General features: G+C 30.0%; 1 protein-coding gene across 3 annotated transcripts in view; it reads right to left on the reverse strand.

Annotated features, from left to right (window-relative positions):
- Positions 1-362: 362 nt before the first annotated feature.
- Sclp (leucine rich repeat containing protein 20 sclp) overlaps positions 363-14,027 on the reverse strand; it is a 33,270-nt gene continuing 19,605 nt past the window's right edge. Inside the window, exons 1-5 of one of the 3 annotated variants that reach the window (XM_075298585.1) lie at positions 10,612-10,836; positions 7,739-7,825; positions 6,939-7,082; positions 2,460-2,627; positions 363-2,386 (exon numbers count right to left, since the gene is read on the reverse strand). In XM_075298585.1, coding sequence (XP_075154700.1) covers positions 2,232-2,386; positions 2,460-2,627; positions 6,939-7,082; positions 7,739-7,825; positions 10,612-10,654 — 597 coding nt within the window. In that variant the 5' untranslated portion in view covers positions 10,655-10,836 and the 3' untranslated portion in view covers positions 363-2,231. Of the gene's footprint in view, positions 2,387-2,459; positions 2,628-6,938; positions 7,083-7,738; positions 7,826-7,933; positions 8,055-10,611; positions 10,837-14,027 lie in introns of those variants that run through there. The other 2 variants (XM_075298586.1, XM_075298584.1) reach the window with 2 other exon arrangements.

Consider the following 14,027-nt stretch of genomic DNA (forward strand, 5'->3'; position numbering starts at 1 on the left):
GCAAATATTCGTACTTTTTACGAAAAAGGTCTATACTTTTAATGAAAAATTTTTGTACTTTTTCGTACATTTTTTAATTTTTTGTAAGTTTATTGCCCAATATGCTAACAACAATGAAAACTCTCACCATTGAATTAATCTCTAGTGTTTGAATAATTTTCAGTTAAGGTGGGTATTAAGTTCGAGTTTAAAGGTGGGTATTAAGTTCGAGTTTAGCCGCTAAAATCGTAATTTTTTCACGGTTACTTTTCTTCAATAATCCATTTTAATGAATGCAAACTTTGTGAAAATTTGCTTTGGGCTATTCCCCATTATAATAAAAGTTGCAAGAAAAGTTGATTGTAGTCCTAATATTTTTATAATTTTTTTTTTGTAAATTTAATGTAATTCTTTATTTTGAGTATCCCTGTAACCGAATTTGGCCATTTCGGCTTGGTTGTAAAATGAGTTAAATAAATAAATAAATAGATAAAAAATATGTATAATTTTATACCTATTTTTTGCTGATTTAGTTTTCACTTTAGCGGCTAAACTCGAATTTAATACCCACCTTTAGGTGAAAAATTCCCGACAAAAATTATGAAAGCACGAACTTTTTTACAATAAAATTGAATGTAGAATTTTTCGTATACCTGTTCTTTTTAAAATTACGAAAATCTATACAAAAATTTCCTTTTTTAATGGAGAATTTATGGAGAATTGTAATGAACAATGTTTAGTAAAATTAAAATTAGGGAAATTCTTTCGTGCATACAATTAGCACAAAGAATAACTAAGGAAACTCTTTATTTTTCTCTTTTTAGTTTATTTTATGCCAGAATGAAGTTATTTAATGTTCGTTGTAATTTTTTTTTAATAAAATTATTTGAAAACTATAAAATGTTTTTTTTTTTTTTTTTATTTTTTTCAAGACGAATTTTCTAAAATATATTTCTATAAGAAATAATTTCTATATATCCATATTTATGCTTAAGATAATGTTTTCTAATAAACAATAATTCCTATCCGAAAAAAAAGTTGTGGGTTTCTCTGGCTTTCTTATATCAGTTATCTACGGTAATGCTTCCAATTCAGAAGAATTGATCAACGTCTTTTGTTGACTTTCCAAGGATCGTTTTCTTTGGATCACATGTTACAGTCATGTACCCATTGATATTGGATATCACGTATAAATCATCCACTGTAAAAATATGTGATTGATGCAGTTTCAATTGAAAATCAATTAATTAATTTTTAATTGAAACAAATATTTATTTGTGTAGTGGGACTTTTTTATAGATACCGCTTAGATATCGTCCTGTCAGCTGTTTAATCCTTATAACTATTATATTATTTTTATATTTTTGAGCGGAATAAAACTGTTCACAGGATGGCATATATTCTTCGCCAGTAATCGATATACAAACATATACCAATGCTTATCATATTGAAGAAAAATATGTTATCAGCAGCAAACCTCTAGCATTCTTATATTTCTTCATGTGTTAAAGGTCTGTATCCTTTAAGTATTAAATAATCTCAGAATATTAAGAGAGATAAAAAGTGTCTTGATTGTAGTTAGAGGATCATAATTACAATAGTCATTCAAATCTAATCTAAATCTAGGCTAAAATCAAATCTAATTCAATATTCAGTATATCTCCCTTTCAAAATTAGCATTTTATAATCATTCCCTTTTTGAGACATGATCTAGCTGGTTTCAGCCTCGACAAAAGATTTTCTTCTTTTTTCAATAATTCAAATCTAGTCTAAAATCAAATCTAATGCAATATTCAGTATATCTCCCTTTCAAAACTAGCATTTTATAATTATTCCCTTTTTGAGACATAATCTAGCTGGTTTTAGCCTCGACAAAAGATTATCTTCTTTTTTCAATACCATCATTTTTCAAAAACTCTTATACAATTCTTCCAATTTTCATAGAATTTCTTCCTTAAACTCGTATCGCATTGATTTAATTGGGCAAGTATTAGATTTTCTCATTACAACTAAGAATTCTTATAACCTAATGAAAATGAGTTAATTATTATCGACATTTTTGTTGTTATTGTTATTGGTAATTTGCAATGGAGTTCCCATGTAAATTCCTAATGTATACTAGTGAGTATGTTTGCATATGAGCCAAAATGATAATGCCTCCTTAATAATTGAGATACATAAATATTTATATACAAATAATTGTTATCCATAATAATTTTAATTTGCATGTGTGTATAATGTTGCTACAACATTTACCAGTCTTCATCTTCATTATATTCTGAAATTTCCAAACGGAAAGGCGTTTGGACATTTTTCAGTCTACGATGACATGTACGACCCAAAGGATTATGACGTAAATCCACTAAATCTAAATTATCACTGGTAATAATTTCATCTGTATCGATTTCTGTAATAGGAAAGAATATATGCAAAAAAATAAATAAATATTCGAAAAAAAAAACAATATTTTCTCATCTTACCAATTATGGCATTGTGGCTGGCATCCAATTCTTTTAGCTTTGGAATCTTAAATACCACCGGTGGTAAGACAATAAATGAATTGTGTGAGATATTCAATTTGGCCAAATTATTCAAATCTGCCAATTCATCGGGCAGTTTGGACAAGTGATTGTGGGACAAATTTAAATCTGTAAAAAAGAAAATAATTGAAAAATTATTAATTTACTACACGGATGAAAAAGACTGTTTTTCATATGTTTGGCTATAAACATTATATGTTTGGAACACAAATTTTTAAACACAATATTTTTGAGTGCAAGCATATAATGTTCATAAACTAGCATAACATGTTTGGGACATATATGTTAATATGTTAGAACATATTATGTTTGGGACATAAAATGTTTGTAAATATAATGTGCTTGGATGCAAACATATATTAATTTAGAAATAGCCTATAAACATATATGTGTTTAGTAGCTTGGAGCGCTATTTAACAGGGAGCGATATTGAATTAAGTTGGTGGTTGTTGCTTCTTATTACAAAATTAACATTTTATTTTTCCTTGGGCAATTGATCAGCTACTTCTTTCATCCTTACAAACTGTGTGGTCCGCTGTTCGAATCCCCGTCCGGCAAAAGGTAAAATTAAAATAAAAAAATCATACAATTGAATAATTTCTTCTACAATGTTTATATTACAGAAAAAGGTGCTAAGAACTAAAAAATCTCGTGGAAGTGAGAAAGATGTGGGGGAATATACAATTGGGCAGAAACAAAATTTTGAGCATTCAGGTCGAAAAACTATGTTGTTAGCACCTATATTACCTGTTTATTTTCATAATTCATTATGATTGTAAATATATAAATAAATAAATAAAATTTTGAGCACAATATTGTTTCGGAGAATTTTTTTTAAGCATATAATATTTTTGGGTGCAAAATGCTTCCAAACATATTATATGTTCACATAATAACATATTGTTTTTTGGAAGACAACATTATTGAATTTGGATGCAAAAATACAAAATGTTTGGAACTTAGACTACCCAAACATATATTGTTTAGACCAATATGCTATATTGGAAGAGATCAAACATATAAATGTTTGGGCAATAGCCAAAAATGTATATGCTTGAAGCAAAATATGTTTGGGAGTATATGTTACAGAAGCGATTTTTTGTGAGCGTGTATAATGAAATATATAAATTTTAAAGAATACTGCATGACGATTCAATGGTCTCCAAAAAAGGTGATAATCATTGTCACAAAAATATGGCAATCTCCCCATTTCTATTGTTTTGAGTCAAATAATTGTTTTTTCTAATACTACAGCAAAAACTTTTTACGCGTTGCTGATATGTATCTAAACCTCTCACCTAATATCTGAATAGATCTATTCCAGTGACAGTTCATTTTATTGTTTACAAACTTACAAAATCATTCGTATTCGTGATTTGCTGCTCTGCTTGATTTATATGGGTGGAAAGCCAACTATCCTTAGAATTCTCCAGTGTTTGAATGCCAATAAATGCCCAAAAAGTGGCCGGAAAATAATTTCAACATCAGAAATGAAGCGAAGAGTGAACGCTGATTTGATCGAAATCTTCACCGCAGTTACAGAAAACTTGCTCGACAACGGATGCAACGCATATTGGAAGACGAGCTTGAACTAAAGCCATTGCACTTTTAAAAAGAAGAACAGGAAAAAGACTGAAAGTAGCCAATGTTTTTTCGGAGGAGAAGTCATTCAAAGCGAACAGTTTGTGGACAAACAAAATGAACTTAAACGCCATTCGGATTCATCGCCCGAGGGGTCCAAATAAACGCCAAATACTGTCGGGAAAATGTCCTGAAGACAGTATTGAAGCCCTGAGCAGACAAACATTTCGGCAGAATTCCATTCCACATTCAGAATCAACTTCAAGTAAAATTTATGATATGTTTCAAGTAAAAAATGTCTTCACAATAAAGTATTGAAAAACGTATCTTATTTTTACCAAAAAGTCAACAAATTTCTTATTAATTTTGAAGGATTTTTCAGAATTATTAAAGTCAAGTTGACGTAAGTCATATTATCATTTTTAAGTCGAATCACATAATTATTAGGACAAAACGATTTTATTGAAAAGTTTATCGGGTTTTGGACAAGGGAAAACTTACATATATCAGAGAAATGCTATTCGCATATTTATTTTAAGGACATGAAATATTTTTTCAATATTTTTTTCAGTGTACATTTCCACCGCAAAAAGGGCTACCAAATCTCCGAATTTCAATCCTTGGACTTTTGTGCCTTGGACATTAAAGAGAGTAAGGTTGGTACTAAAGAACCAATAATACTAAAGTTTGAATCATCTCAGCAGAGCAACTGTCATGGAGCGTGTGATGGCTTTGTTGACAGTTTGAAGGCTATAATTCGTAACCAATTCGAAGAAATCTAAACCGATTCTAAAATGTGATCCTATTTCCGACATGTTTTGCTTTTGAACACTAGGTTAGGTTAGTTGGCAGCCCGATGTATCAGGCTCACTTTGACTATTCAGTCCATTGTGATACCATATTGGTGAACTTCTCTCTTATCACTAGGTGCTGCCCGATTCCATGTTAAGCTCAATGACAAGGTACCTCCTTTTTATATCCGAGTCCGAACGGCGTTTCACATTGCAGTGAAACCACTTAAAGAAGTTTTGAGACCCTCAGAAATGTCACCAGCTTTACTGAGGTGGGATAATCCACCGCTGAAAAACTTTTTGGTGTTTGGTCGAAGCAGCAATCGAACCCACGACCTTGTGTATGCAAGGCGGGCATGCTAACCATTGCACCACGGTGGCTCCCTTTTTTTTGAACACTAAAAAATGAAAAATATATATAAGTAGAGTTGGCTTGGAACTGGTTCAAATGAAGGCTAAAAAATTAAAAATATATATAAGTAGAGTTGGTTTGGAACTAGTTCAATTGAACTGAAATGAACGTGCTGTACTAGTTCGCATCCATCGTTCTTTTCGGTTCACCGTGTCAGTTTATTTTATTAAGCACATATAATTTTTCTCTGTTATTTATTTTCTCTTTCTTTGACAATCGCGCAATTTGTAATCATTATATTGTTTTTATTTTTTGCACATACGTTTTTCGGGATTCATTTCGTATGTGCTTTTGTGCACGGACGAAAAAGATTGTTTTTCATATGTTTGGATGTAAAAATTATATGTTTGGAACTCAAATTTTTTAACACAATATTTTTAAGTGCAAGCATATAATGTTCATAAACTAACATAATATGTTTGGGACATATATGTTGATATGTTAAAACAAATTATGTTTGGGACATAAAATGTTTGTAAACATAATATGCTTAGATGCAAACATATATTAATTTAGAAATGACCTATAAACATATATGTGTTTAGAAGGAGAGGCCTAGAGAGTAAGCTGCAAGTAAAATAATGGAAGTAACCAATTGGCACCTTAAAAATATATCCACACAAAGAAAATTGCATTAAAATGTTTTACTACAAGTGTATGCCCTAAGGTGAAACATAATATGTTTGAACAGTAAAAACAATATTTTGTTTGGAAATATATATGCTTGAAGCAAAATAAGTTTGGGGTATATGTTACAGAAGCGATTTTTTGAGGGTGTGGGATAAATAAGTCAACGCCTAAGCTAATACGTGTCATACATGATGGACTGGATGGAAAGCAATAAACAAACATTAAAAGATAAGGTCACTGGCCGACAATTACCCAGTGAACTAAATGAATAAACTGGTTCACTGCACTGTTAGAAAAATATGTTTTTCATATGTTCCGATATAAACAAAATGTGTTTCGGGCACAATTTTTAAACATAATATATTTAAGTGCAAACATGTAATGTTCTTAAACTAACACAAAATGTTTGGGACACATATGTTAATATGTTAGAATATATTATGTTTGGAGCATGAATGTTTCATAACAATAATATGTGTGAATGTATACATATATAAATTTACAAATTTCGAGTAAACATATATATGTTGTGATACTTTATTCAGAGAGCGACAGAGAGAGAGAGTTAGTATAGAGAAAGAAATAGTGATGGAAACCGGGAGAGTTGAATAAAAAGATATCAACATAACACAGCGAGAATGCAATGAGAGCAATTTCTGTGAAACCGTTTGTATGTTGTTTCGGAAAACTGTTTCATGATAAGGCCAACAATTTAATATGCTTAAGTCTAAATATTATTTACTTTGAATATTAGAATGAGTATTCGGAATAAAGAGAATAGACATTCGGAACCAAGAGAATAGACATTTGAAAAAAAAACAGCATATTTGAATTACAGAAAAAGATGCGAAGAACTCAAAAATATGTTTGGAACATATGTTAGAGAAGCGATTTTTTTTTGAGGGTGTGGTCGGAAAAGAGCTGAAGTGAGCGACCATTTCACTGAATTACTATGCCTAAAACTTTTTATAAAACTATAATGCGTGTAATTCTTTATTTATTTACCTGTTATCAAACTAAATTTCACAGCAAACTTTGGTGAAATCTTCTTGATCACATTTCCACTGAGATCACAAGTTTTTAATTCTGTGTTGCGCATCAAATGATAGACAGCGTCAGGTATTTGCATCAGTTCACATTCTGACAAATCTGCAATGATAATAAAAAAAGAGATTTTTTATGAACATATTGTTTGACAAAATTAGACACACAATTTATTCAAGTATATAAAGAGGAAATACTTAGTGAATTATGTTAGGGTTTCAATGGAAAGGAAAATCTCGTATAATTATACTGCGACTTGTAAATGCCCGATACATGAACAGTGTAATGTTGTACTGACAATTTATTTTATATTTCATGGACCTAAAACCCCTTGAAAAAAAAACTCAACAATTGAACAAATACATTGGTCATAGAAAAAATTCCAACAATAAAAATAATTTTGTTTGAAACAAAGTTGTCTAAAGTTTTTTTCTGGCATTAAAGTAATATTTTATTTATTTATATAAATATTTATGTAAATATTATCTATTTGCTTTTTTCCATAAATATATTCAATTATGACAAGTTTTTAAAAGTAAATGATGGCAACCCTATTTTTAGCCTCACACTTTGCTTTTCTCTCTCATCGATCACATTTTACCAATTTCATTGTTGTTTGTGTTTTTATTTTCTTATATACTCACTGGGCCTTTTTTTCTACATTTGGTCAAAATAATATGTGTTATAATTTCGCATAAATAGAACAATTTAATTTTCAATATATTCTATTAATATGAATTCTTTTGGTTATTATACATTACCTAAATGTTGATTTTCAGCAGCATTGTCACAACGTTCAACAACCTTAACAACTTGATGAGCCATTTTTGTATATTTCTTTAAAACTCCTAAAAATTAATAATAACAATCCAATGAATTCAAATTCAATTGTAACTACATATATATAATCAAATAATTTTTTTCGAACTATTTTTTTTTTTTTGTGAAAAGTTCACCTTTAACGTTTTATGCTTAATACAAACACGATACCGCTCTGTGAAGAACTAATAGCAAGGGGAAACTTTCAGAATGTTTGGTGATTTCATTAGTTTCTGTCGTAGAGCGTGTGGTGCGGGAGCGTATTCAGGCATATGAGACAATAGCATATGGAGAGTAAAATCACAGTAATAGTGAAAATTATAGCATACACTTAAGTGTAATTAGAAAAATTAAGTTTTAATTATATTATTTTTATATATCAAATCCTTGGTGTTTATTAAAACTCACAGTTTTATAAAAAATCAAATAAAAACGTCGACAGAAATAAGGGCAGCGTCAACTGATTGAAAAATTCACATTAAATGTCTAAATACAAGTTCAACACCCTTCCATTTAGTCTTGACGCATTCTGTTGTTGCATTACTGCAGTAACAAAATGAAATAAATATAAGATTAAGAGATTTGTTGTTATATTAAGAGATGATGCACAGTGGGAGTAGAGGAGATTCAATTTGTAAGAGGATAATTCCGATATGTATTCTTCATTAGAAATTTGCATATAGGACCCAAAATTGAGTTATCTATTCTAAAGGCTGTGGAAAAGTATAGTCGCACGAACGGAAATATCTACAGTAGGACGTGTATAGATTTGTGTCTGCCGTTTTCTCTTTAATGACCGTATTGATCAAGTTCCTTCATCTCCCAGCAGAAAAAGAGCTTCCAAAAAAGTAGTTTAGTTTTAGTGCAAACTAAAAAACAATTTTTTCCTCCAATTTCACCTTTTATTTTATCTGTATTTTTGCTACACTTTTATTTTCTTTTTATCTAAATTTTACAAATTGAAAAACATCTTTGATTCAACCGGGGGTTGAACCTGGGTCTGTTGGCACCATAACAGAATGCCTTAGCACACTCAGCCACAAACGCCATTGAACACTGAAGAATCTACCTATCTAAGGTTCGTCAAAACACCGAATATTTTGTAATAACAATGAACTTAAGTTCATGAATACACCAGTGCTTGGTTGTTGAGTGGAACTTAGGTTCCAATAGAGTTGGGAACTCTTGCAAATACCCCAAGTTGCTTCGACGAAATACCCCAGGCAACCCAAATTAAAACAGGTGTGAATTCGTGTCACTTACATTTATTATGGCTGAGAGATGGGGAGAGATTTCTATGAGCGACGAGAGGCAACGATGTGATCTGGTTGACAGTCAAGTGGCAAGAAGAAGGAGATTTCCTGTTTTACATGACAGGAACCTTCTCATAAAATAATAGCGGACAAAAAAGATAAAAGGAGTTGCCACTCGTCATTACAAAAATCTCGATTCAGTGTTGTATTGTTTTTAATTCATTGCTTTACCAACAAGAACTAATTTTTATAGAAATAATTTTCATAGAAATTCAATTCAATACATTTCAATTCAATAAAAAGTTTAATGGAATTTCGGTTAAAGATGCATCAAGACCCAACTGCGCTCGACAAACACATTCTATCAAAACGTCTATTCAAATGTCTGTGGCATGAACCAAATATGACACCACGGCAAGACATTCTAACTACTTCCTGAGATGTTCTTTATTATTATGAATGAAATAATAAAGAACGCTGGTTCAAATCTCAGCAGCGGCAAGATATGCGCTTTAAAAGAATTGTTTTTGGAAAACTTCCAATTTTTTTGCTGGACTCCTTTGCCCATAAAGCTCGAACAATAATTAATTAATAATTAAAAGGATATACTTTAATTTAATAAGAATAGAAAATGGCTTGTCTCCGAATGTCATGGAGCAAAGTTTGATGCCCTACAATGGTGCAATGGGTGCAAGGGGTCCAGTCACCGTGCCACCGTGGTGCAATGGTTAGCATGCCCGCCTTGCATACACAAGGTTGTGGGTTCGTTTCCTGCTTCGACCGAACACCAAAACGTTTTTCAGCGGTGGATTATCCCACCTCAGTAATGCTGGTAACATTTCTGAGGGTTTCAAAGATTCTCTAAATGGTTTCACTGCAATGTGGAACGCCGTTTGGACTCGGCTATAAAAAGGAGGTCCCTTGTCATTGAGCTTAACATGGAATCCGGCAGCATTCAGTCATAAGAGAGAAGCTCACAAATGTGGTATCTCAATGGACTGAATATTCTAAGTGAGCCTGATACATCGGGCTGCCACTATACCTAAAAAATACCTAAAAATTTGTAATTGACATATCGATGTCTCCTTTCCAAAGTACGCTACGCTGAATGGAAATATTTTTTGAATTTCCTCATAATCAAAGCAGTTTGCATACGTTTCCGGAAACGTTTGCGATTGTTCTATTATTCCGTCCTCGGAATTGGAATAGTTCCTGAAGGTTTTCTTTTACACCGTATAATATAACTCATGACAATACATAATTACCGAGCTGAACATTTCCTTACTTTAGGCGAGGGTGCATAAGGGAATTCTAAGGACTTTCCACTTTTGTATTGAAAACATGGACAATTTATTTAACCGTAGGGGTAAATAACCGGGGGAATAATGTCTGTTCGGTGAACAGATGAGATGATTTCGTGTTTATCCAAAATTATTTGAAATAGGTTCTCTTACATCTTTAACTTTACTATAATTTTCACCACAACTGTTCTCTCTTTTCAACGTTAAAGATAAACCTCAAACAGATCTCTTAAACAGCGCAGGGTTTTTTCTTAATCGAACCTTCAAACCACTCATATCTTGCTTGTGATCTTGAGGGTGCCATATTATAAATATATGTTGTTTTCTTTTTATTGTCCTAAATGTCACTTATTTAGATTGTTGAGTTTTTTTGGTATATTTTTTTAATAATTATTTTTTTTTCTAGAATACTCTTAATTTTTCTTGTTTTTTTTTTACAATATGAGTTTTTTTAATTTTTTTTCTGTAATATATTTTTCAATTTATATTCGTATTGTATTCTCTTTCACGCGCTAATAACAACTGAGGTTTATCTATTCAATTCTGCTTTGAGAAAACCGGCCATTATAGATATGTATGTGTGTAATGTTCTAAATGCGTAGATATGTATAAAGCAAATGTACTCATATTCTTTGTTGAATGACCCAGCAATGAGGACAAAGAGTAGTATGGATGGGTATAAGAGTCTATAGAATAATAAAGCTTTGTTAAGCTTTCTCTTTGTATAGCGAAAGAGCTTTCAATGACTGTTATATTTAAAATCAAGAAAAATTCAATTTAAACTTAAAATATAATTAAAATGATTTAGTTGAAAAGCAAAAAAAAAAATGGCGGCAAAATGATTTTTGATTTCTTACATTTTCTTTTAATTAAAGTCAAATTTGTATCAACTGAAATCCTCTGCGCAATTCAAACGTACCATAATTATTATTATTTGTCCTTGATACAACTTTCTTTGTTCGGTTTTAGTTAGGAAATATTAAGACTATAGATGGCACTCAAGTTTCTTCCGACGATGATGAGCTCATAGATCAAAGTTTTCACAAAATGGATATGAGAAAAGTTCATACAATGAAACAATTTTTATCTTGAGATAAAGACTTCTTGTATTTGATATACGAATACGAATTTTACTTATTACAGAAGATGCATTTCTCTGATCCAAAAATGTTTTTCTTGACCGTAAAATTTTCAATGAAAACCTTTTATTGGTTAAGAAAATTTTGTAGTTTGAAGGAAAAAAATGGGTGTTCAAAATTGCAAAAATGTCTGTAGTGTCATACGAAATTCAAGATGGGCGTCTTGGTAAAGTTTACAAATTTTAAGAGATTTTGTGGGAAGTACAATTTTAGTACATTTGTATGCTTCATTTGAGAGTAATTTTGTCTCCTTTCTTAGTTACTTTATCACAGCAAAAACTTATATTACCAGGTATGAGTATACACTCAGAGAAGGAATATGATCACCTCAAACATGTTTTAAGAGTAAAATGTTATTTTTGGGTGGTGACCATGTAACATGGTTTTCGTAACCATGTTATTTTCTCGGAAATCATGTATCTGATTTCGGCAAGCAGGTTATATTTGACGAGAAAATAACATTTTAGTGACAAACATGTTACATGGTCTCCATACAAAAATAACATTTTGCTCTTGAAACATGTTTGAGGTGATCATATTCCTCCTCTGCGTGTAAGTATGCAAACAATGGGATGGGATATGACGTATGCAAACAATTATTAAAGTCAAGGAAAATTCCTCTAAACATAATAATTCCATGAACTAAAATAAAATAAAATTGGCTTTAGTCCCCTATATAGCACTTCACTTTTTTTTTGAGATTGGTACTAGACCTGTGATAGGTCCGTTAGTGGCAATTTGCATAAATTTTCCGTAGCGTATATACAGAAAACGTTTATGTTATAGTCTACCATTGCTGTTTTTTGAATTTCAGTTTTAATAATTGAAATAGTACTTGGTCCAAATAAAAGAAGACACGAGTTAACAAATATACCTTTTCGTTTCTCGTATTTATTTTGTACGAATTTGTTTTATATTCAGTTAATTAAATTTAATTTAATTTATGCCTTATTTAAATTAAATTAAATATACAGTTCTTGCAGTATTTTTGTTTCTAATTTTACTCTATATAAAACACAGTAACGACAAATAAAATAATGGAAATTTCCAATAAAAATATTTCTCGACAGACGTAAAATTTGCAAAGCATTCCCAGTTCCAAAGTTTTTCGTTTTACACTAATGATTTTGCTATAGATTCCGAGCCAAAGAATTTTTTGAATTTTAATCTTGTTTTTTTTTTTTTAATTTTAAATTTGAGATTTTACTACCTTATCCCCGGATGCAACTTTTAATTAATTTTTCTTTTTTCAGCTTTTTTCTTTTTCTTCCTCTAAAAATGTGTTAACGAGGACTTAAATTTCCAAATTCAAACTCGACTTCATGTAGAAATTGTGCTATGTTTCAAGTAAACAAATAAATAAAAAATAGGAAAAACATTTCCTATTTGTTGAACGCTTTTTGGCTTTGTGGTCAAGATACAAAAAGTCAATAAATTTTTTCATTAATTTGGAAGAATCAAATCTAGTTAAATTAGCATTACATTTTATTTTAAGTTAAATTAAATGCTCTTTAAATTTAAAGTTCTTTAAATTAATTTAATTTATTTGCACTTATATTGAATAAATTTAATTCAGTTCAATAAACTTAATTTAAAACAGAAAATTAAAAACACAGATTCTCTTTATATAATTTGAATTTATTTAAGTTTAATTTATTTAGCTCGCTAAATTTAACGTATTTTAAATTAATTTAATTTATCTTAACTTTTGCTGATTAAATTAAATTTAGTTAAATTTATTTAATTTAAAATAATCTAATTTAATTTTACTTTTTTTTTAATATACATGGAGACATCATCATATTATTCAGGTTTCTTGAGTAAAATTTTTTTTACTTTGTGATAATTACCTTCAGTTAGATTATTTGTTAAATATTTTTTATTTAATAATTTTTTAATAATAAATAATTTTTTATTTAATATTTAATTTAATTATTATAATTCATATAATTTAACACAATCTGGTATAGTTTCATTGATTTTTTTAATTGTTTCAATTTACAATCTTACGAATATGAAATTTGTTTCTTGACTTTACCAATGTCTACAAAATTTGTGTGAAAGAAATATATATCCAAATAAATCAGGTCATTATACCCAAAAGAAAAACAAGCACTTTGAAATGTAGCCAACACAGTATCGATCTCTTGCTAAAGAAAGCAAACAAAATATATATGAAATCCCATCGATAAATGAATGTTTAAATCAATTTGACTCCAAAGGCAAAGATAAATTTGAAATATTTTTTTTTTTTTTAATCTGCCTAACAAATCGAATAGTATAGCCCATAACGTCAGATGGACGGACAGACGGAAAGAAGGAAGTATTTCTTAATGACTTAAAAAAAATGTTCATATATTAAGAAGTAGAGTTGCGGCTCTATAATTAAATATTTTTGTTTGCTTTGTCTTATTTAGTTTTAACAATCCGCATCGGGACAGTTTAACGTGTGTAACTATAAATAAATCACACCATATAATTGTTTTTAACAAAAAACAACTGAACCAAAAAAAAAAAAAAAAAAAAAAAACAAAGGAA

This window comes from Haematobia irritans, chromosome 3 (genome assembly GCF_050003625.1).
Source record: "Haematobia irritans isolate KBUSLIRL chromosome 3, ASM5000362v1, whole genome shotgun sequence".
NCBI classification, from domain to species: Eukaryota; Metazoa; Arthropoda; class Insecta; order Diptera; family Muscidae; genus Haematobia; species Haematobia irritans.